Source organism: Carassius gibelio, chromosome A24, assembly GCF_023724105.1.
Source record: "Carassius gibelio isolate Cgi1373 ecotype wild population from Czech Republic chromosome A24, carGib1.2-hapl.c, whole genome shotgun sequence".
NCBI lineage: Eukaryota > Metazoa > Chordata > Actinopteri > Cypriniformes > Cyprinidae > Carassius > Carassius gibelio.
Window position 1 is genome coordinate 1,948,240 of NC_068394.1, and position 20,759 is coordinate 1,968,998.

Consider the following 20,759-nt stretch of genomic DNA (forward strand, 5'->3'; position numbering starts at 1 on the left):
AAAATAATTGTAAAAAAACAAAGATTAAACTGTGATCTACAGATACGATGATTGACAGGATGAAATGAATGAGCAAACTTCATTTAGAAGCTCATTTAAATACAGGATCAGTTCATTTGCATATTGCTCAGATGCTTCAGTGCTCTGAGAGTGTTTATAGTGCTGTGAGTTTAACACTTCATCACTGACACACACAACAATCTTCATCAACATGACCTTCATCATCATCTTCATCTGGACTCTCACAGCGTTTGCTCAAGGTTTGTGCAGCACAAGTTTGATATCAATTCATTTCTTCAAGTGTATTGTCAAAGTTTTGAGTTGATTTTCTTCTTGTTGTGTGTTTCAGAGAGTAGAGGACAGATCAGCGTCACTCAGAGTCCCTCAACAGCAGCTCAACCAGGAGAAACAGTGAAGATCAGCTGCAAAACCAGCAAGGATGTGTATGGTGGTGATCATTTATCCTGGTACTTACAGAAACCCGGAGAAGCTCCTAAACTCCTGATTTATTGGACTGACAGCCTTGTGTCAGGAACTCCATCTAGATTCAGTGGCAGTGGATCTAACAGTGATTTCACTCTGACCATCAGTGGAGTCCAGACTGAAGATGCTGGACATTATTACTGTCAGAGTGTACATGAAATCAACAGTAACTTTGTGTTCACACAGTGATAAAGCATGGTACAAAAACCTGTGTCAGTCAGAGTCACAGTGACTGAACTGATGCTGCAGCTGCTCAAACACTATCACTCACTACTGACACACAGAGACCAAACACACAACTACTATGTAGTAGTAGTTTTTTTTTTTTTTTTTTTTTTTTTGTATATTATAGTACGCTCATATCTCATGTTAAAGTCATATAGTAAGGTCATTGTGTAGCAGAATTGTGTTTTTGTTCACAAAAATCTAATGCTGTGTTTATTTTATTTTTATTTTTTTTCCTACAGTCATGATCTTTCTGTACTTTGTTCCTGGACTGTCTCTTGCTGCTCACTGTTAGTCACTGATCTGCATCACATATTCACCCGACATTTAAATCACACAAAAATGAAGACATATAATATAAAAAATAAATATATATTGTGTGTTTTGCACAAAAATGAAAATCATAAATGTTTGAAATGGCATGAGGGTTAGCAAATGACAATTTACATTTTAGGGTGAACTGCCTCTGTAAAGGTGCTATATACGATTTTTACACATTTACACAGTTTTAATAAGTGTTTTCTCAGCATTACATCAACTATTGATGAACACATTAATTTTTGTTCACATTATCACTGGTTATTTAACCATGTATTGCCTTTTGAAGGCTTCTCTCTTTCAAACACATTAAAGTGCACAAATTCACATTATTTCTTATTTACATGTAATACGAGGATTCCCCCCAAAAATGTTGTTTTGTCAGCAGAACTTCTTTCACATAATATAGATTTAATTAATATATTAATAACATGTTAATAATTAAGTATCACATTTGCATGTCCATGTTTCTCTGAAGTTGGTGAATAGTCACATGACATGCAGGTAAACAAATAAAATACATTTTATTTTTTTATTTGCATTTTTATATCAATGGTACAAGATTATCGTATATAAATCAGTGTGATAAACGAGTTAGATCAAAATTAATCTTAAAGTAGTCTGATTATATTACCTAAAATCTGTAATGTAATTTTATCAGATCTATTTAATTTATCTTTATCGACCTCAGTGGTTCCATTAATGTGGAAATCTGTCAGAGTTACATCAATACATATTGTTCAAGGGTTACATAAACATAAGGGTGGCGATGCACTCAATCTCAACAACTACAGACCAATTTCTATCATTAGTAGCATAGCAAAAGTATTTGAAAAACTAATATTTAAACAATTATTTAAATGTATTAATTAATTTTCTATTGTGTCTTCAAATCAATCTGGTTTCAGACCAAACTTCTCTACAACTACTGCTCTTCTAAAATGTATCAATGATGTTTCACTTTCTCTCTAGACGATAACTTGTCAATTGGTGCAATATTTAGATCTTACTAAGGCCTTTGATATGGTTGATCACTATTTGCTTCTTGATAAGTTATATGCGATAGGCCTTTCTAAACACTCTCTTCTTTGGTTTAATTCTTATCTCCACTGTAGACTGTGTGTCTATGTTAATGGTTGTGTATCACATGGAGAAAGGTGTTCCTCAAGGCTCTTCCTTAGGGCCTCTTTTATTTTCTTTATTTATTAATGATCTTCCTCTAATTTGCTCAGACTGTTGTATCCATCTATATGCAGATGACAGTGATTTACACATCTAATGTGTCTGTCTCTAAGATTCAATCCTCATTGCAATCTAACTTTAAATGCTACTCAACTTTGCTTCCAATCCAACCATCTTTTATTGAATAAGAAAAAGTCATATTGTATATTGTTCCCCACCAGATCTGCTGCACGGAAGCAAGATAATAATCTTACACTCAAATTCTTAGATGAAACTCCACTTGTACAAGTTATTGAACTTAAATATCTGGGCCTTTGGCTTGACTCACAACTCTCATTTCGGTGTCATTAACTCCGTTGTAAAAAAAAGATGAAATGGTGTTTACAAATATTATATCGTTCTATTAATTGTTGTACTCAGTTGATTAGGTTAAGAATTGTGTCACAGTTCATATTTCCCATACTAGATTATGCGGATGTTGTCTATCAAACCCAATAGATTGAGACACACTGAATATCTCTCTTTCGTTGTGCCAAACATCTCTAAAGAGAGTGAAAGACGTGCATTTAAACGTAAAGCCCTCTCAGAAAGGAACAGTCTGCCTGGGTCTCTAAGATCAGTCACTTCCTTGCGTTCCTTCAAAACATCTCTTTTTGTTTACGTGCAAGCAAACTGTTGTTATGAATGTTTTCCTCATGTTTGACTGGATTTTTGTTTTCTATACCTAATATATGGGATACTATTTTTTCATTTCTTCTTATTTTGGTGTATATAAGCGAGTATGGGTGTAGGTGTGAGAATGCACATATACACATGTGAAAGTAAGGGCTTAATGTTGTCATGCATACTAATATTATAATGTGTTTTATATATGGATTTGTTTCTAATAATGACATGGTGGGGTGGGTGAGAGCTCTTGTGAGTGTGAATGTAAATGTGTTGTATTATCTTTGTCTATGTCTCGAGGACCCCCTCGAAAATGAGATGTTTCATCTCAAGGGGTTGTCCTCAACAACAAACTTTAAATAATTATGTTTCTAAAATTGTGTAATGTAATTTGAAAACAGTAACAGATTACAATATGAGCTCTGAGATATGTATAGAGATCTATGGTCATGACAGATATTCAGTTTAGTTAAAAATGACATGACGTGTGGCCAAGTGTGGTGTGTTATATTAAGAATTTGTGCTCTGCATTTCATTAACACACACACACACACACACTCAGACACTCACACACACACACACACACACACACACTGTGGGTTACAAGTCTGACTCTAATCATTAGGCCACGACTGCCCCTGACCCAGATACTCTTTTGGGGATTTCTAGGCATTGTTTCATGTCATGTAATGAGTGTGTCGCCTGTCGAACGTGTCTCTTGTCTTTTCTCAGATGCATAGTTCAATTTAGGGTCACAACTGTAACTATCAGAAACAATAAGACTCATCTCAAATAATTTGTTACCAAAAGAAACAAAATAGCATTTATTGAACATGCATCCAACCTAAACTCATTACACTTGAGGAATATTTGACCCGAGCCGGATGGACAGTTCTGGAACCGTGACGTCCAGCGACTAGCAAGGTCTCTCTGAAAAATACTGATACTGAACAGGAAGTGTGTGTTCAAGACAGGAAACGGAAAACTCCCCAAAGGTCTAAAGAGAAAGACCAAATCAATAGTGTGTAATAATCACTTACCTCTCGTTCTAAAGCACACATAGTGAGACTAAACGTATCATACACCATAACTCTGATGATGATGATGTCATCTGCATGCCACAGATTCTCAGTTCATTTTTAATGATTGGCAGCCAGCAGATGGATGAATGTCTAAATATTTTTTAACACTCGTTAGAAAAATCAGAACCTGCAGGACGAGCCGATCATTCGGTCCCGAAAGGAAAGACAGAAGAAAGAGTTTGGAGGACAGACAGAAAGCCAGACGGTGAGAAAGTTGTTAAGGTGAATGTAGGCCAATATGTTGGACATCAATTTACATTAAATAAAAATCATGTCAAGTTTTTTTGCATATTTGACCTGCTTTTAGATGTCAATTTTGATATCAGTTTAAAAGTCAGTATTAACTGCCCACTGGGAAACTGTTGCACAAACAAAACAACAAAACTGTGTCTCTCCTGTCTTCAGGTAAATGATGTGAGTGTGTTTGCATATTGCTCAGATGCTTCAGTGCTCTGAGAGTGTTTATAGTGCCGTGAGTTTAACACTTCATCACTGACACACACAACAATCTTCATCAACATGACCTTCATCATCATCTTCATCTGGACTCTCACAGCGTTTGCTCAAGGTTTGTGCAGCACAAGTTTGATATCAATTCATTTCTTCAAGTATATTGTCAAAGTTTTGAGTTGATTTTCTTCTTGTTGTGTGTTTCAGAGAGTAGAGGACAGATCAGCGTCACTCAGAGTCCCTCAACAGCAGCTCAACCAGGAGAAACAGTGAAGATCAGCTGCAAAACCAGCACTGATGTGTTCAGATATAGTGGGGATGACCGTTTAGCCTGGTACTTACAGAAACCTGGAGAAGCTCCTAAACTTCTGATTTATTTATCAAATATTCTCCAGTCAGGAACTCCATCTAGATTCAGTGGCAGTGGATCTAACAGTGATTTCACTCTGACCATCAGTGGAGTCCAGACTGAAGATGCTGGACATTATTACTGTCAGAGTTTTCACTGCAGTACAACTTTTGGCTATTGTACGGGTGATCGTGTCTTCACACAGTGATAAAGCGTGGTACAAAAACCTGTGTCAGTCAGAGTCACAGTGACTGAACTGATGCTGCAGCTGCTCAAACACTATCACTCACTACTGACACACAGAGACCAAACACACAACTACACATGAGCTCACAACTGAGTCAGGAGTCAAATGTGCTCTATTAGACTGATCCATCATGTGACAGACAGACTTTATTCAACTATGCTCAGATTCAAAGAAAACTGTGAGAGTAAACTGATATCAAATCAAACAGACAATAACCGCACCATGTTTTTTTGTACATTATAGTACACTCATATCTCATATAGTAAAGTCATTATGTAGCAGCATTGTGTTTTCGTTCACAAAAACCTAATTCTAACCTTTATATATTTGTAATGATGAGCATTTTTTTTTTTCCTATACAGGTGCTGGTCATATAATTAGAATATCATCAAAAAGTTTATTTCACTAATTCCACTCAAAAAGTCTTTTAATTTTCATGTTTTTAACTGACAACCACTGAAAATCCCAAATTCAGTATCTCAGAAAATTAGAATATAACAAAGAAAGAGTTTTTTGGAAATCTTGGCCAACTAAAAACTATGAACATGAAAAGTATGAGCATGTACAGCACTCAATACTTAGTTGGCGCTCCTTTTGTCTGAATGACTGCAGCAATGCGGTGTGGCATGGAGTCGATCAGTCTGTGGCACTGCTCAGGTGTTATGAGAGATCAGGTTGCTCTGATAGTGGCCTTCAGCTCTTCTGCATTCTTGGGTCTGGCATATCACATCTTCCTCTTCACAATACCCCATGGATTTTCTATGGGGTTAAGGTCAGGCGAGTTTGCTGGCCAATTAAGAACAGGGATACCATGGTCCTTAAACCAGGTACTGGTAGCTTTGGCACTGTGTGCAGGTGCAGAGTCCTGTTGGAAAATGAAATCTGCATCTCCATAAAGTTGGTCAGCAGCAGGAACATGAAGTGCTCTAAAACTTCCTGGTATACGGCTGCGTTGACCTTTGACCTCAGAAAACACAGTGGATCAACACCAGCAGATGACATGGCACCCCAAACCATCACTGACTGTGGAAACTTTACAATGGACCTCAAGCAACGTGGATTGTGTGCCTCTCCTCTCTTCCTCCAGACTCTGGGACCCTGATTTCCAAAGGAAATGCAACATTTATTTTCATTAGAGAACATAACTGTGGACCACTCAGCAGCAGTCCAGTCCTTTTTGAAGCGATACGCTTCTGACGCTGTCTGTTGTTCAAGAGTGGCTTGACACAAGGAATGTGAAGCTGAAACCATGTCTTGCATACATCTGTGTGTAGAGGTTCTTGAAGCACTGGCTCCAGCTGCAGTCCACTCTTTGTGAATCTCCCCCACATTTTTGATTGGGTTTTGTTTCACAACTTTCTCCAGGGTGCAGTTATCCCTATTGCTTGTACACTTTTTTTCTACCACATCTTTTCCTTCCCTTCACCTCTCTATTAATGTGTCTTGACCTCCTTGTTCAAGGTGTCAAAGGTCGACTTTTGGACAACTGTCAAGTCAGCAGTCTTTCCCATGATTGCGTAAAACCCACAGAACTAGACCGAGAGACCATTTAAAGGCTTTGCAGGTAGTTAATTAGCTGATTAGAGTGTGGCACCAGGTCTCTTCAATATTGAACCTTTTCACAATATTCTAATTTTCTCAGATAATGAACTTGGGCTTTTCCATAGTTGTCAGTTAAAAATATAAAAATTAAAAGAAATAAACATTTGAAATATATCAGTCTGTGTGTAATGAATGAATATAATATACAAGTTTCACTTTTTGAATGGAATTAGTGAAATCAACTTTTTGATGATATTCTAATAATATGACCAGCACCAGATTCATGATCTTTTATATTCTTTGTTCCTGGGTTGTCTCTTGCTGACCCCTGTTGGTCACTAGCCCATATGCACCACATATTCACCCAACATTTAAATCAATCAAAAATGAAGACGTTTGAAAAAATATAGATTTTGTGTTTTGCACAAAAAATTTAATCGTTCATGTTTGAGGGTTAGTAAATGATGACAATTAAAATTTTTGGGTGAACTCTCTCTGTAAAGGAGCCATATGTGTGATATATTTTTACATATGTTCAGTTTTAATAAGTTTTCTCAGCAGTTCAGCATTGCATCAATTATTGATGAACATCAGTTTTTTTTTTTTTTTTTTTTATTATTATTAGTTATTAAACCATGAATGGTCTTTGAAAGGCTTTTCTCATTTAAACACGATAAAATTCTTGTTAATTTCTTATTTACATGTAATGCAGTACTTCCTTCCCCTAATATATATTTACATAACATGTTAATATGCAGGTAAACAAATAAAATGGAATATGTTTTATTTTATTTGCATTTGTATGTCAATGGTACAAGATAATTGTATGTAAATCAGTGTGATAAACAATTTAGGTCAAAATTAATCTAAAAGTAGTCTGACTACATTACCTACAATTTGTAATGTAGTGGATTATGTTTCTAAAATTTTGTCATGTAATTTGGAGACCGTAACAGATTACAATTTTAAGAACATAACAATCTATGATTATAGATATGTGTAGAGATCTATGGTATGATCTGTGGTCATATGGTTCATTCATCCAAGTGCGCACAACACACACACACACACACACACACACACACACACACACAAACTGTAGGTTACAAGTCTGACTCTAATCATTAGGCCACGACTGCCTCTGACCCAGATACTCTTTTGGGGAAACTCTTATCGGGGAGGGATTGTCGAAGGTGTCTCTTGTCTTTTCTCAAATGCATAATTCAATTTAGGGTCAAAACTGTAACTTTATCAGAAAGAATAAGACTCATATCGACCAATTTGTTACAAAAAGAAACAAAATAACATTTATTGAACATGCATCCAACCTAAACTCATTACACTTGAGGAATATTTGACCCGAGCCGGATGGACAGTTCTGGAACCGTGACGTCCAGCGACTAGTAAGGTCTCTCTGAAAAATACTGATACTGAACAGGAAGTGTGTGTTCAAGACAGGAAACGGAAAACTCCCCAAAGGTCTAAAGAGAAAGACCAAATCAAAAGTGTGTAACAATCACTTACCTCTCGTTCTAAAGCACACATAGTGAGACTAAACGTATCATACATCATAACTCTGATGATGATGATGTCATCTGCATGCCACAGATTCTCAGTTCATTTTTAATGATTGGCAGCCAGCAGATGGATGAATGTCTAAATATGTTTTAACACTCATTAGAAAAATCAGCGTCCTGCCAGAACCCAAAGCTCAAGATGAATCTTACAAACATGCTCCTTCTGTTAGAACTTATTACACTCGCATACACCGCATTCATTCTGCATATAGATCTTATAGGTAATAGATTCTAACACACACACACACACACGCACGCACGCACACACACACCCCAACCTACACGAGTTTCCTCTTTCATGAATGATTATTAGTGATGTCATCAATAATGTTGCTACTTGAACATTCAATGACAAAATTACAGCATCATGTGCAGCAAACATCAGCCAATGTTTCTGATTGAAAACAAGTGTCTGAACAGAACCTGCAGGACGAGCCGATCATTCTGTCCCGAACGAAAGACAGCAGAAAGAGTTTGGAGGACTGACAGAAAGCCAGACGGTGAGAAAGAGGGTCAGGTGATTGATGTGGGTGAGGTGATCCTCCACATATTAAAGTGCATGAACATTCAGGAGAGGAATCAATCGGCCGTGAGGAAACTGCTGCAGCGCACTCGAGTGTGTGCGTGTGTGTGTGTGTGTGTGTGTGGGTGTGTGTTCAGTAGTCCTCCACCCAGCCGTTCTCCTGGATGAAAGCATCGATCACCTCCTTCATGGCCAGATTGGGGATCAGCTGATCCTGGGTCAGCGGGCTGCGGGTCACTGGGTCAAAATGTCCAACACGCTACGGAGCAAGAGAGAGAGAGAGAGAGAGAGAGACAGAGAGAGAGAGAGAGAGAGACAGAGAGGGAGAGAGAGAGAGAGAAGAGAGATTTTTGATTTCTTCACTAAAGGCTAAATAGAATCCTTTGATATTTTCCACCGTTTTATAAAAGATGTTGTAACTACGCCATCTGGCTGCAAGAAGCACCTTTCTCTATTAACGGCCATTTAAAAATATAAATATAAAACAATAAATAAAACAATACATTATCACTCACTATTAGATAAAAAGATCAACTAGACAAAAAAAAAATATAAATGCTGCCCTTGCAACTATGTACTTCAAAATACTAAAACTACCCTAAACAACTAAATTACTAAAAACTAAAAATAAACAATTAAAAACATTTATTCACTTATAATTCACAAATACAACTATTTAAATATGTTTAAAAATACCATATAACTATTCAATAACAGAAAAAATAAACCAAAATTCCAAGTTTAAGTTGAAGTACTAAAAATTACTAAAACTGAAATAAAACTAAAGAAATATTAAAAAGTTAATGTAAACATACAACAAAATTACTAAAACAAACAAAAATAAAACTAAACCTTTTGTTAAATTTTGAAACATTGCCATTTACTAAAGTTAATAAAAATAGAGAGAAATAAAAAGAAAATAGAAATAAAAAATTTAATTAATAAAAATAAAATGCATAAAGAGACAAAAAAAATTATACTATAATACATTTAATAATAATAATAATAATAATAATAATAACAACATTATAAAAATAAAAATAAACACTGCTATAATCTGATCCTCCAATGTGTAATCTTTCAGCCAATCGTAGCATTATTCTCCTGTGCCTCTAAAGTGAAAAGTCTCATAAAAAAACCTGACAAAAAAGCAATCTGAGTGCCTCAAAAATGTCTGAAATCCTGCACAAATCAAACAGCCGGCCCTGAGAAGCAGCTGAAGGTGAATGCGCTGTTACCTGTAGATGCTCCTCGATGTCCTTGCGATCGTAGGTGATGCCGCTAGGAGTAATGCAGGGCTCTCTCATCAGCTCAAAACTGATCTTCCCACACAGATAATCTGGGATCTCTCGCTTCTGCACAACAGCCAATCAAACACACACACACACACACACACACACATGCATGCTCAGAACACAGCAATCTGGACCAATGATAGACGTTTGAGATGATCTCTGCATACCTTCCTCTTTTCATCGACTTGAGAGAAGAGCTCATCCATGTCCATCAAATATTTATCCTGCAGGAGCAGCACAGGAAATGACATCACATCATCACGTCCACCGTTCAGAGCAGTGTGTGTATTTGAAAGCGTGTCTCACGTGTTTGGATTTGCTCTTGCAGACGTCTCCTCCGTTCTGAATGTCCTCGGACTGCTTCACTCGGTCGTCCAGCTCTCTGAAACGATCCACAAACACACAGAGACGGACAGATGTTACGGGAGACGTCTACACCGATCCGCACGACTCAGACGAGCGAGCCTCACCTCTCTTTCTCGGCCAGGATGAGTTTGGTGAGATAGGCGTGCAGCTCGTTTTCCTGGCTGAGCCGCTTCTCTTCTATGCTGTTCCAGCGTTTCTTCTTGGCGATGCGAAGAGCACTTGGGATATCGTCTCCGAAATTCAGCCGCTGTTCCTTCGCCAGGTTATAAGCTGAAAAGCATTTAACACACACTGCATCATTTCTATGATGCTTTTTAGGGATGCATCAATGCTGATGATGATGGATAATTATTTATATTACTAGGACAATAATCAATATATTGGATGCAATTGTACATTATTAGAGACGGGGTTACATTATAATTAACAAAAGAACAGAAAACTGATTTTAATTGTTAATTTTGTTGCTGCAGAAAGCAATATGCATATTTGCGGTTCAATTATTAATAATGCTAATCTTATTGTTTTCTATGTTAAAATACGTTTTTCCTGTTTAATATTTTTTCAAAATTCTTCAAATAAATTTCAAAATATTTTTTAACATTAAATGTTTTTTTTATCAATTTAATGCATATTTGCAGAATTAAAACAATTTCGAATAAACATACAGCATTTGAATGATATTGTTTATTGTTGTTTCTGAACAAAATATTGTGCCCTAACCCAACATTGATAATAATCAGAAATGTTTCTTGATAATAAATCATCATATTATTCTGATTTCTGAAGATCATGTGACACTGAAGACTGGAGGAATGATGCTGAAAATACAGCGGAGCATCACAGAAATAAATTACATTTTACTATATATTCACATAGAAAATAGTTATTTTATGTTATAATAATTAAATTAAAATCATTTGAAACTGTAATGTTTCCAAACTTTTGATAAGTACTCTAAATATTACACAGAAAGTTAATTTTTTATATCCTTAAACATATGATTTTAATGTATGTATTATCCCTCTATTTATACTGCATACAGAGAGAGCGAGAGAGTGCCATAAACTAAAAAATGAAAATAAAATGTAATTTGTGTTTAACAAAAGAAAGTAAGTCAGCATTAGAACAATGACGATTGAGTAAATGATGATAGAATTTAAATTTTGGGGTGAATTATTCTATTAAAAGATTTTATTTATTTATTCTCATTTAAATGTGCAACTTTTGTTGCTTAAATCGTTTTTTTTAATTCCATAGTAATTGGATGTGTACCTCTCTGTAGATTGCCGATGGCCTCTTCATAATTCTCCAGCTCCAGCTGACACTGGCCCAGGAAAAAGTGTGCCTTCACCGATTGGCTGTCGAGCTCGAGGGCGTGTTTACAGTCGGCCAGCGCCTTGTCGTACTGCAGCAGCTTCACGTAGCACAGCGCTCTGTTAGTGTAGTACACGGCCACCGACGGGTTACGATTCTACACACAGCAGAAACACATTCAGTACAACACAACTCTCATCAATCCTACATGATCTAGATCCAAACCATCTCCAGCTGATGAGCTGAATGCATTACTGAATGACAAACATGCATCTAAATATTACATACACTGAGCACAGTTGAGCTGCTCAATATTTGTGCGTAAACTGTGATGGATTTATTAACAACTCTTGGTGACATTATTATCTTTTGTAACATTATAAATGTCTTAACTATCACTTTTGATAAATTTAATACATTCTTGTGTATTATATATAAATCATATAGCAGAATCCCAATAAAAGGGGTTCTTCTGAAAGGTAAATTAAGTCCATGACTTAAACACAGGCAAATGATTATTTACATATTCAAATGGAATGATTTGATTGAATTACTTTGATATTCAACATAATACAATATTACTAATCACAATGTTCAAATTTTCTTTCTTTTTTTCAAAAGTTGGATGTCAAAGATTTTTTTTTTCTATCAAACGCGCATGTAATTTTCAACAGTTTGATGTAAGGTATTATTCTTTTCTATCAAATGCACATATAAATCTGAACGGTATGTTGTCAGTATGATGGTTTTCTCTCCTGTAAACGGCCCTCTCGTGCTCCACTCACAATGGCTTTGCTGTAGCAGGTGGCAGCCTCCTGGTATTTGCGGCTGAGGAACAGACGGTTGCCTTGCTCCTTCAGCTCCTGTGCAGAGGAGCTTTTCTCCGGGCTGCTCGCCATCTTCTCCACGGGCTCTGCGGTGGCCGCTTCCCCCTGCTTCCCGATCCTGTTCCCCGTGTCTTCGGTGAACACCGTCCCGTCCCAGGGACACAGATACACTGCAAACCTCTCACACTGCAGGGACACACCAAACACACACACATCAATCTGCATGCAATAATACACATCTATAGCCTACAGAACACACACATCTGGACTCTGATCAGGCATTGACAGCTGTTGCAGATGATTCAATCGCCTCCAACTAAGTAGTGAACATACAACTCAAAGCAAAACCGAGACTGAATCATTAGAGTCGAGTCAAAGTAATGATTCATTTGAAACACATTGTGATTAGAAGAGAGACTCTGTGGAATGACACGTGACTGACACATCTGTACGACTAACTTACAGGCGTATTGGTCAACTTAATGCTGCCTATTTGACTTTACATTCCATAATTAAGAAGAAAGATATGTTTAATTTCACGCGTACCGGGTTTCTGCTGAACTGACGACTGTCGTTAGCAAACCGGTCGCGACGCTGGAGCGTTTATGATCGCTTTTCGATCCCTTATTCCGAATAAAACGCTGTCAGACTCATACTCCGACACGAACATGACATTAGGGTGACAAATCTCTGACGTTTTCATCGGCGATCGCTAAAAACACGACATTTCACTCGCGGGCGTGAGACGCTAGCATCATGTTTCGGTTGTTTTGACTGGTCCGTCACGGTGACGTTGCCGGATGTGACGATCTTACAGCTCGTCGCCAGCGTAATGACGCAATCTGTCGGAGACGTACAGAAATGTTGCAGACGCTTAAACCGATTTACAAATGAGGACAAAAGATGCAATTAAAATCAAGAAAAGATTTGATAAAAATGTTACATATACTACTATTATTAATAATATTTTTTCTACCGGTTTATATTTTATAACAAGTTAATTTTAATATACAATAATGATTTTGATTATAAAAAAACAGTAGTGATATGGATCCTTCACATGAATCTTTGATCAACTGTAATCGTACATAAAATGGAATCTAACTTGAAAATGTAAAAATTAAATGTATTAATAATGTGTATTTCACATTCAATTAATTGCAGCAAGAAAGAAACAAAATCAAAACATTGTAACTATGGCTAAAATATTTTCAATACATTCATCTTACCAGTAATTATTTAACAAAAAGTGACTTATCCAACTAATAACCTGAGGATGTACAAGTCCCTTCATTAACGACAAACACCATTTAAAAGTCATAAAACCATTTAATGCACTTTAATAAGGGCAACATGAAATCAAAACAGCCTTATAAAAGATCATGTACAGAGTAAATCAAAGAATATGCCATGACGGATTCAGTTTAGATTGTTAAACTCCTACGCCTCTGCTACAGATACAAAGAGTCAGTCTCTAGGAGGAGTACTGCAGCTCTATTTAAAGAAAAGGGGATTTAAACTGACCTCAGAACATGCACAAATCCACTCAGGACAAATCCAAATCCCCCAAAACAACAGACATTATAGAGAGGCAAAAAAAATAAGTGGCATACATCTGATAGAAGAAGAAAAAAAAAAAAGAATACCCTTAACTCCACACACACACAAAATATTGTCATTTCAACATTTGACAGTGAATCCGACAGGACTGAGATATTAAAGACTGTAATGAAACGGCGTGGGCAGTTTACTACGGACCAAGCAAACATGATAAATAAAAAAAAGTGTATATGTATGAGAGCGCGCTGTGTGCTGTATGTGTGTGTGTTATGGTAGTGTGAGATGATTCAGATCTCTCCAGCCTCTCTGTCATCATGACGGCGAGACTCCGTCCTCCCATTCATCCCGTCTGATCTCCGCTCGGAGGAACTGCGCTTGCTGTCCCTCTCACGATCACGGTCCCGAGAAGATCTAACACACACACATACATCAATCCTCTGTTACTACGAGATCATGGAGGGTTTGTTTTTTTTATGGTGAAAAGCATAATTCATTTAAAACCACAAGTCAGGCTTTTCAAAGCTTGATTAGAGCGAGAGAGTATTAATTGTTATTACTTGTGTGAGTGTTCTCGGCTGTGCCGCGAGCGGGATCGGGATCTGGATCGGTGTCGTCGGCGTCTGTCGCGCTCTTTGGAGCGAGAGCTGGAACGACGTTTCTCCCTCGATGCAGAGCGGGAACGACGCTTCTCTCGCGATGCAGAGTGGGAACGACGGCGTCTGCGCTCTCGATCGTGGTCACGAGAACGTGATCTAGAAACACGAGGAAGAAGAAAAACAGACATGAACAACTGGTACATGCATGAGATTACAGAAATATTCTTGTTGCAACATTATGAATTAACCAGACATTGATTTGCATGTTTGTTATCAAGCTGACATGAAAATAAATGCTGAATGTACAAGAGAATGAACAACTGACCTCTTGCGTTCTCTGCTACGTGACTTTGTCCTACAAGGAAAACCAAAGGAATAATTATTTTGGTCAATATTAATTCAACTAATTAATCTTGCATGTATTCAATCCTTTAAAAACAAACTTGCCTTTTTAACAGTTTCTCTGAACTTTAAGTTTCAACTAACAAATGTAATAATACATCATACAAATAAAACTTCAGATTCTACAAGATATTTCACAAAAATCAAGTGTCTTAGAAATGCATGAAGGTCGCATGAAAATACAGAATTTATACCAAAAAAAAAAAAAAGTATTTTTAACGGTGGATTTCCTTATATTTTAAATTCACTTATAAAAGGGTACAAAGGACTAGAGGAAGTACATGCACATTTAAATATATCATAGAAATAATAAATAAAGAACTAGCAAACCAGACAAAGATAACCTCTACATTTCGCAAAAATTAGGAATCTTATAAATGGTCACATGAATATGTTTTCAAAAATAATGATTTTAACATATAAATATATTTTAGCATACACACAAACACACATAAATGCACTGGCAAACCTCACAAGATCATTTTAGATTCTACAGAATAATACACAAAAATTAGCAATCCTAGAAATGCACAAAGATCTTATGAAAATATATTCTCACTGCTTTTTCATTTTCTCCTCTCTCTCCCGCTCTTCCCTCCGCTTCAGTCGCTCCTGGTTTCTCCTCTCCTGTTTGTCCTGCACCGTTTTCTGTGGAGATTAAATGTTGCAATGTCATTTACTATTCGAGACCACTGATCCCCTCCGTATCCCTCAGAGTCGGTTCGACACGATACCTTCAGCTGTTCCAGCTTCTCTCTGATCTGAATGAAGCCCAGGTGCAGTTTGCCACCAAAGTGGTCAGCGAGACGCCGGTCATTGTCATGAAGACCTAGGTAAGCGGAGCAAACCTCACAGACGCGCAACTTCTGCTGCTGGAAACTGGAGGCGGGCATTGAGTTCCTGTACTCTTCCTGTGAATAAACCAGAGCAAATGAAGCTACAAGGAGAAGACAGACATCCAGAAAGCACTATAAACTCCCACTACAGTAAGATAGAGATTATAGCGGTGATAATGTATGTTGATTAACCTCAGCATCCTTCTTCTTAGCTCGGACTCTCTCAACCTCCTGAAGAACTGTCTGGGCTTCATCCACATTTCCCTCAGCGCCGAGCTGTTCAGCCTTCGCCAGCAGCTTTCCGATCTCCTCGTTCAACTCATGAACCTTTTCTGCCTGCCAAACAAAACAAAATGCAAATGAGATGCAGATTGCACAACTGCATGAGCTCTTTAGATAATATAGAGAGTTGAATACACCTCATCTTATTCAATTTTCTCTATTTATTTAGACACAAAAGATCAGATTATTCATGAACTAACTTGAAAAACCAAAGTAAAGGAAGGGCTGCTCGATTATGCCAAAAATCATAAAAACATGGAGATATGATTGTTTTTTTTTTTGTTAACTTCCACTAGGTTTATTACAGTTAACTAAAACTATATTATATGTATTCCATCTAGTTGCAAAGAAAACATTTCGCCTTATGTCTTGATACTAATATAACACAAAAAAAATACTGTATTTCAATGACAACTACAAAACATCTAGGGAAGAGCAAAGCACACTGTTGTAAGATGTGTGCAGTATTTATAAGACGACAAAACAAGAGCATTATTGTGAAATGCAATGCTGCACGCTTGTTTTATCTTGATTATCTTGTGTCCTATCATTAGAAGCTTTCCTAAGGAAATATACACAGTATACACTCACTCCACCTCAATTTAAATCATTTTTAAAATAGTTAAGTTCCAATGTCGCCAGGCCACTAGAAACACTGACTAGATTGAGACTCATCTGACTCCACAATATTCTATTTCATTTCTTGTTGCTCTGATATATAAATAATTCAAGTCCCATTCATGGATATCAGTGGATTTCTGGTTGACATTATCACACCCAGGGCTATATAAACACGTCATACCTTTGCGGCCACCTCGGCGCTGATCTCTTCCTGTGTCTCAGCCAGACGCTTCTTGGCCAACTCAGTCCTGCGGTCACAGTCGGCAATAAACGACTCCAGGTGATCCACCGCCTGCACAACACGACACAGATTCAGCATCAGAATTTAAAAAGCATTCACTGAAAACACCAGCTCGACTCACATCTAGTTCGAAGAACAGGTCTCTCTCTTTAGACGCGATCTCGTAGTCTGCTCTCAGCGCCAGGTCATGTATCTTAGAGCATTCGCCGAGGTCCATGCGCTACAAACACAGGGAAGAGACGAAGACTTCATCAATACGCTGCACAGATATGAAACGTTGACTGTTGTAATGTTTTCCCTCACCGTTCCAGAGAGGATGTCATGCGGGCAGCAGTTGAGCAGGTGCGATTTGCAGACGCGCTCGTCTGTGAATTTAACCCTCTGTCTCGTCTCATCTCCTGTAAGGACACAGCACAGAATACACATTCAATGAGACCACACACACTCTCGCACGTGTCTCACACACACACAGCGTCCGCTACATACTGCTAACTTTGTGGCCAAGGGTCATAGCCCTGCCTGAAATCATGAGATCTGACATAACTTGTGTTTGACAGCGTCAGATATAATCTGCGCTAGACAGGAAAGTACAAGATTTCCTTTCATGGAGATATTTAACTTCCACTGACCCAAGGCCGGGTTTCTTTAACTGGCTCCTAAATAGAAAGGTCTAAAAATAAAGTGGTAGCATGTGATCTTGGACCAAACCAAGAGTTTTTATTAGTTATTTATTCCATACAGCCACCATATAAATAGACTGATGTTTTCTACGGTTAACTTTAGGACTGGGTGATAGAGCTAAACAAATTATATCTTAATGCATAAAAAAAGTTTACAAAGATATAATTTATATGCACCCATAGTAAAACAAAATGCATGGCATTTTATTCAATTAACACATGAAAAAAGCCACAGGAGTATGAATAATTTGTAAAGGAATCAAACTTGCCCTATTCAATGCCATATCTACCAAAAAAAAAAAAAAGATCAAATCAGACACATTACATTTGGAAAGTTTATTCCAAATGAAGCATTTAAGTCAGTGCATTATTATACAAGATGTTTCTAAACAGTATAAAGCCAGAAAACCACATCAAATAGGTTTAATATCACCCAGCCCTAGTTTGTATGATGCATCTACACTTTTATAACTTCCAATTGAGTGCAAAGGCGTCTGGGATAGCAGATCAGAGAGGGATGTCATGTTGCAGAGAGTCAGTAATAGCACTATCCCTCATGAGTGCATACAGAAATGCTGCATAATCTAATGTGCATGTTAAACCACAGTTGACCAAGTTGAAATAAGACATTGAGAACTAAAGTGAAAGGTTAATTGATACACACTGCGAGGTCTCTCCCATTCAGAACCCCTCCTGCGGTCCCAGCCTCTAAATGATTAAAGGGAAAAGCTTTTCTTGGCCAAACCTGTAATGAGGAAGTTGGGAATGATACAGAAGAATAAAAGTGAAGACGTCGGCGGAGGAATTTGAGTTTTCTTTCCTTTATCTTATTTTCTATCTTTCTTTTAAGTGAGATTTGAGGAAAGCCGCTGGGCAGACGCTTCGTGTCCTCTCTGCTCACTCTTACGTTACCAACTAGCGTGATGTGTGACACAGTTACTGCTGGAAAGCAAACAGTATTGGTTTTCATATTGATAACAGCTTTAAAAAGCATTGGTGACTCACGGCTCGATGAACATGAGGCTTTTCTGCAACTCCCTTGCAGATGTAGGCTGGCAAACATACACTGAACCTTAATGAATAGAATAAAGGGGCCACAATTGTTCAGTCTGTATGAAACAAATGTACGGGAAGCATATGAATTCATCTCAGCATTCACACAGACAGTCGCTTCATTCACACGGAGGGTGAGATTTCTTACAGCCAGTAAAACTCAATTTAACAAACTCAGAAGACCTTCTGTTGTTTACTCATCTTAAGCTAAATTCTCTTGAGCTGATCAAAATCATATCACATAATCTAAACGTAATATTTCCTCTTGGCACTGCTCCTTCAGATTTAATGCTTGAATCCATTTTTGGATAAATTATTTTGTAATTATATGAAATCCAACTTGAGAGGTGACCAAAGATGCTAAATTTAAATATTATATATACATTTATATACACATAAACACACACACATTCACACAAAAACCTATGCTGTTTTATATATTTCATATACACACAAACAACTCATACACACATTTTTTGATTTTATATACATACACACATACATATACATACATATATATATACACACATACATTTATATATACACATACATATATATATATATATATATATATATAAAACAATAGAATAGACTGACAATGCTGTCAACATTGTAAGACATCAGATAATTAATTGGCCTTGACATTATATTGGTCTATCAATAACTTTAATAATAATACCAACATTACTACTTTTAATAAGATTTCCAATTAAGTTACATAAACTGGTGCCTATATATTACTTATTCTTAATACTTAAGACTAAATCTAAATGAACTGTTAATAGTTATAAAAACAAGACTATTTTCTAAACTTTTTAATAATAATAATGTATCGGAGTATAACAAATGAATAAACTAAAGCGTCATTTCTAATAAAACGTCCTCCATTAGCATAGCATACGGAACCGTGACGTCATCACTCCCCTTCATGGACACAAACATTTAAACTGAAGCGTTTCAAGAGGAAATACTGCTGCATTTAGCTAATCCTAAAACTCTGATTTATATCTTAAAACATCGATTTTACTGTTTGACTGGGTTATTATGTTCTGGCCTGGGTTAATCTGAGCGCGCGGCCTTCAGAAATCGTCTCAGAGCCGTTAGCACGCGGCTAACACTCACCATCCCTCGACGTTCCCATCAGCTGATCCAGCAAAGCTCTCATCTGAGCCTGGGCCGACATCCTGAGACGATTAACTCGGTCGCCTCACAAAGGTGATGGTAATTTTACCCTAAAAATGAAAGTTTAAACAATCTGCAGACCGCTTCGCTGTGCTGTCTGTCGCCGCCGTCGCTCTCTCTACTCAAACGCAAAAACGGGCGAGCGACCAATCAGAGCGCGATACGCACTCTTAAAGAGACAGTGCGTTTTTCCCTCCTGAACACGATTTTTTTAAATGTCATTATTACATTATAGTTTTTATCATATTTTTTTAAAATCCATTTTATTCATCTTATTATTTTGTCCTTTTTAGAGGACGACAGGACTAAGTTATAGTCTATAACATAAATAGACATAAAAAAGCATCGCAGTATCGGCAAAAACAACGTTTTAGGTTTCAGGCAATTTTTTGCAAAACTTTGTGCAAAGACGATTCTCAACTATGTTGTGAAATACTATTTTACTTTATGCAGCATATGGGTAAAGTATTCATAAATTAGTATTCCCATTCTATACAATGTATCTATACATGTACTTTGCATATTAATTTGTTCTTGGGGCAAATCATAATGAAAAAAAAATTTAATAATGGAAGCAATAACTTGGCATCAGAAAAATTCACATTTCATATGAATATTGATATATAATTTCTTGTTATGTTTCCCCAAAATGCCTAAATAACATAAATTTTGTCCTGGTGTCCTCAACAGAGGACATGTATGAAAATAATGCTCTGTTTCGTTTAACAAAAAGTCATATTCCGGTTTAAAACCCCACAACATTTTTCCAAGATTTTTTATTGTTGTTGTTTTCTTTTATTTTTATGACAAACAATTTGAAATTTATCCAAGTTTAAATTATATTTACTAAACATTAT

General features: G+C 36.9%; 3 protein-coding genes across 8 annotated transcripts; 1 reads left to right on the top strand and 2 right to left on the bottom strand.

Annotated features, from left to right (window-relative positions):
- Positions 1-52: 52 nt before the first annotated feature.
- Positions 53-4,978, top strand: LOC127946086 (vascular cell adhesion protein 1-like). The gene is made up of 4 exons (XM_052542400.1): positions 53-260; positions 350-668; positions 4,466-4,524; positions 4,614-4,978. Exons 1-4 carry the CDS (start codon positions 212-214, stop codon positions 4,961-4,963), a joined length of 777 nt encoding a protein of 258 aa, XP_052398360.1. The 5' UTR covers positions 53-211; the 3' UTR covers positions 4,964-4,978.
- On the bottom strand, positions 3,671-13,261 carry LOC127945851 (E3 ubiquitin-protein ligase CHIP). Of its 2 annotated transcripts, XR_008150960.1 has the most exons (9): positions 12,996-13,261; positions 12,408-12,635; positions 11,581-11,779; positions 10,410-10,575; positions 10,246-10,321; positions 10,107-10,163; positions 9,883-9,999; positions 8,069-8,903; positions 3,671-3,914 (listed from the first exon to the last, which is right to left on the bottom strand). XR_008150960.1 is itself a non-coding variant. In XM_052541952.1 (8 exons), the coding sequence occupies exons 2-8, from the start codon at positions 12,519-12,521 to the stop codon at positions 8,778-8,780; spliced, it is 855 nt and encodes a 284-aa protein (XP_052397912.1). In that variant the 5' UTR covers positions 12,522-12,635; positions 12,996-13,261; the 3' UTR covers positions 7,825-8,777. The 2 variants fall into 2 exon arrangements, 1 of the variants encoding a protein (XP_052397912.1); XM_052541952.1 differs by lacking the exon at positions 3,671-3,914 and having other exon boundaries at positions 7,825-8,903.
- A 497-nt stretch (positions 13,262-13,758) lies between these two features.
- On the bottom strand, positions 13,759-20,046 carry LOC127945848 (putative RNA-binding protein Luc7-like 1). Of its 5 annotated transcripts, none has more exons than XM_052541945.1 (11): positions 19,843-20,032; positions 18,673-18,739; positions 17,291-17,385; positions 17,109-17,207; positions 16,928-17,038; positions 16,036-16,179; positions 15,742-15,918; positions 15,567-15,655; positions 14,931-14,960; positions 14,567-14,761; positions 13,759-14,420 (listed from the first exon to the last, which is right to left on the bottom strand). In XM_052541945.1, the coding sequence occupies exons 1-11, from the start codon at positions 19,843-19,845 to the stop codon at positions 14,297-14,299; spliced, it is 1,134 nt and encodes a 377-aa protein (XP_052397905.1). In that variant the 5' UTR covers positions 19,846-20,032; the 3' UTR covers positions 13,759-14,296. The 5 variants fall into 5 exon arrangements, with proteins under 5 accessions (XP_052397905.1, XP_052397908.1, XP_052397909.1 ...); XM_052541948.1 differs by having other exon boundaries at positions 18,332-18,739; positions 19,843-19,925; XM_052541949.1 differs by lacking the exon at positions 19,843-20,032 and adding an exon at positions 18,332-18,412 and having other exon boundaries at positions 18,673-18,714.
- Positions 20,047-20,759: the final 713 nt, after the last annotated feature.

Bases quoted from the DNA above. Each gene is read 5' to 3' on its own strand.
- LOC127946086 (XM_052542400.1), top strand. From the start codon at position 212: ATGACCTTCATCATCATCTTCATCTGGACTCTCACAGCGTTTGCTCAA. The intron at 261-349 runs GTTTGTGCAGCA...TGTGTGTTTCAG, and splicing joins TCTCACAGCGTTTGCTCAAG to AGAGTAGAGGACAGATCAGC. The intron at 4,525-4,613 runs GTTTGTGCAGCA...TGTGTGTTTCAG, and splicing joins TCTCACAGCGTTTGCTCAAG to AGAGTAGAGGACAGATCAGC.
- LOC127945851 (XM_052541952.1), bottom strand. From the start codon at position 12,521: ATGGCGAGCAGCCCGGAGAAAAGCTCCTCTGCACAGGAGCTGAAGGAG. The intron at 10,576-11,580 runs GTACACATCCAA...AATGCTTTTCAG, and splicing joins CATCGGCAATCTACAGAGAG to CTTATAACCTGGCGAAGGAA. The intron at 10,322-10,409 runs GTGAGGCTCGCT...GGATCGTTTCAG, and splicing joins ATCCTGGCCGAGAAAGAGAG to AGAGCTGGACGACCGAGTGA.
- LOC127945848 (XM_052541945.1), bottom strand. The intron at 17,386-18,672 runs GTGAGTCACCAA...GTGTCCTTACAG, and splicing joins AGCCTCATGTTCATCGAGCC to GAGATGAGACGAGACAGAGG. The intron at 16,180-16,927 runs GTATGACGTGTT...TTTGTTTGGCAG, and splicing joins GCGCCGAGGTGGCCGCAAAG to GCAGAAAAGGTTCATGAGTT.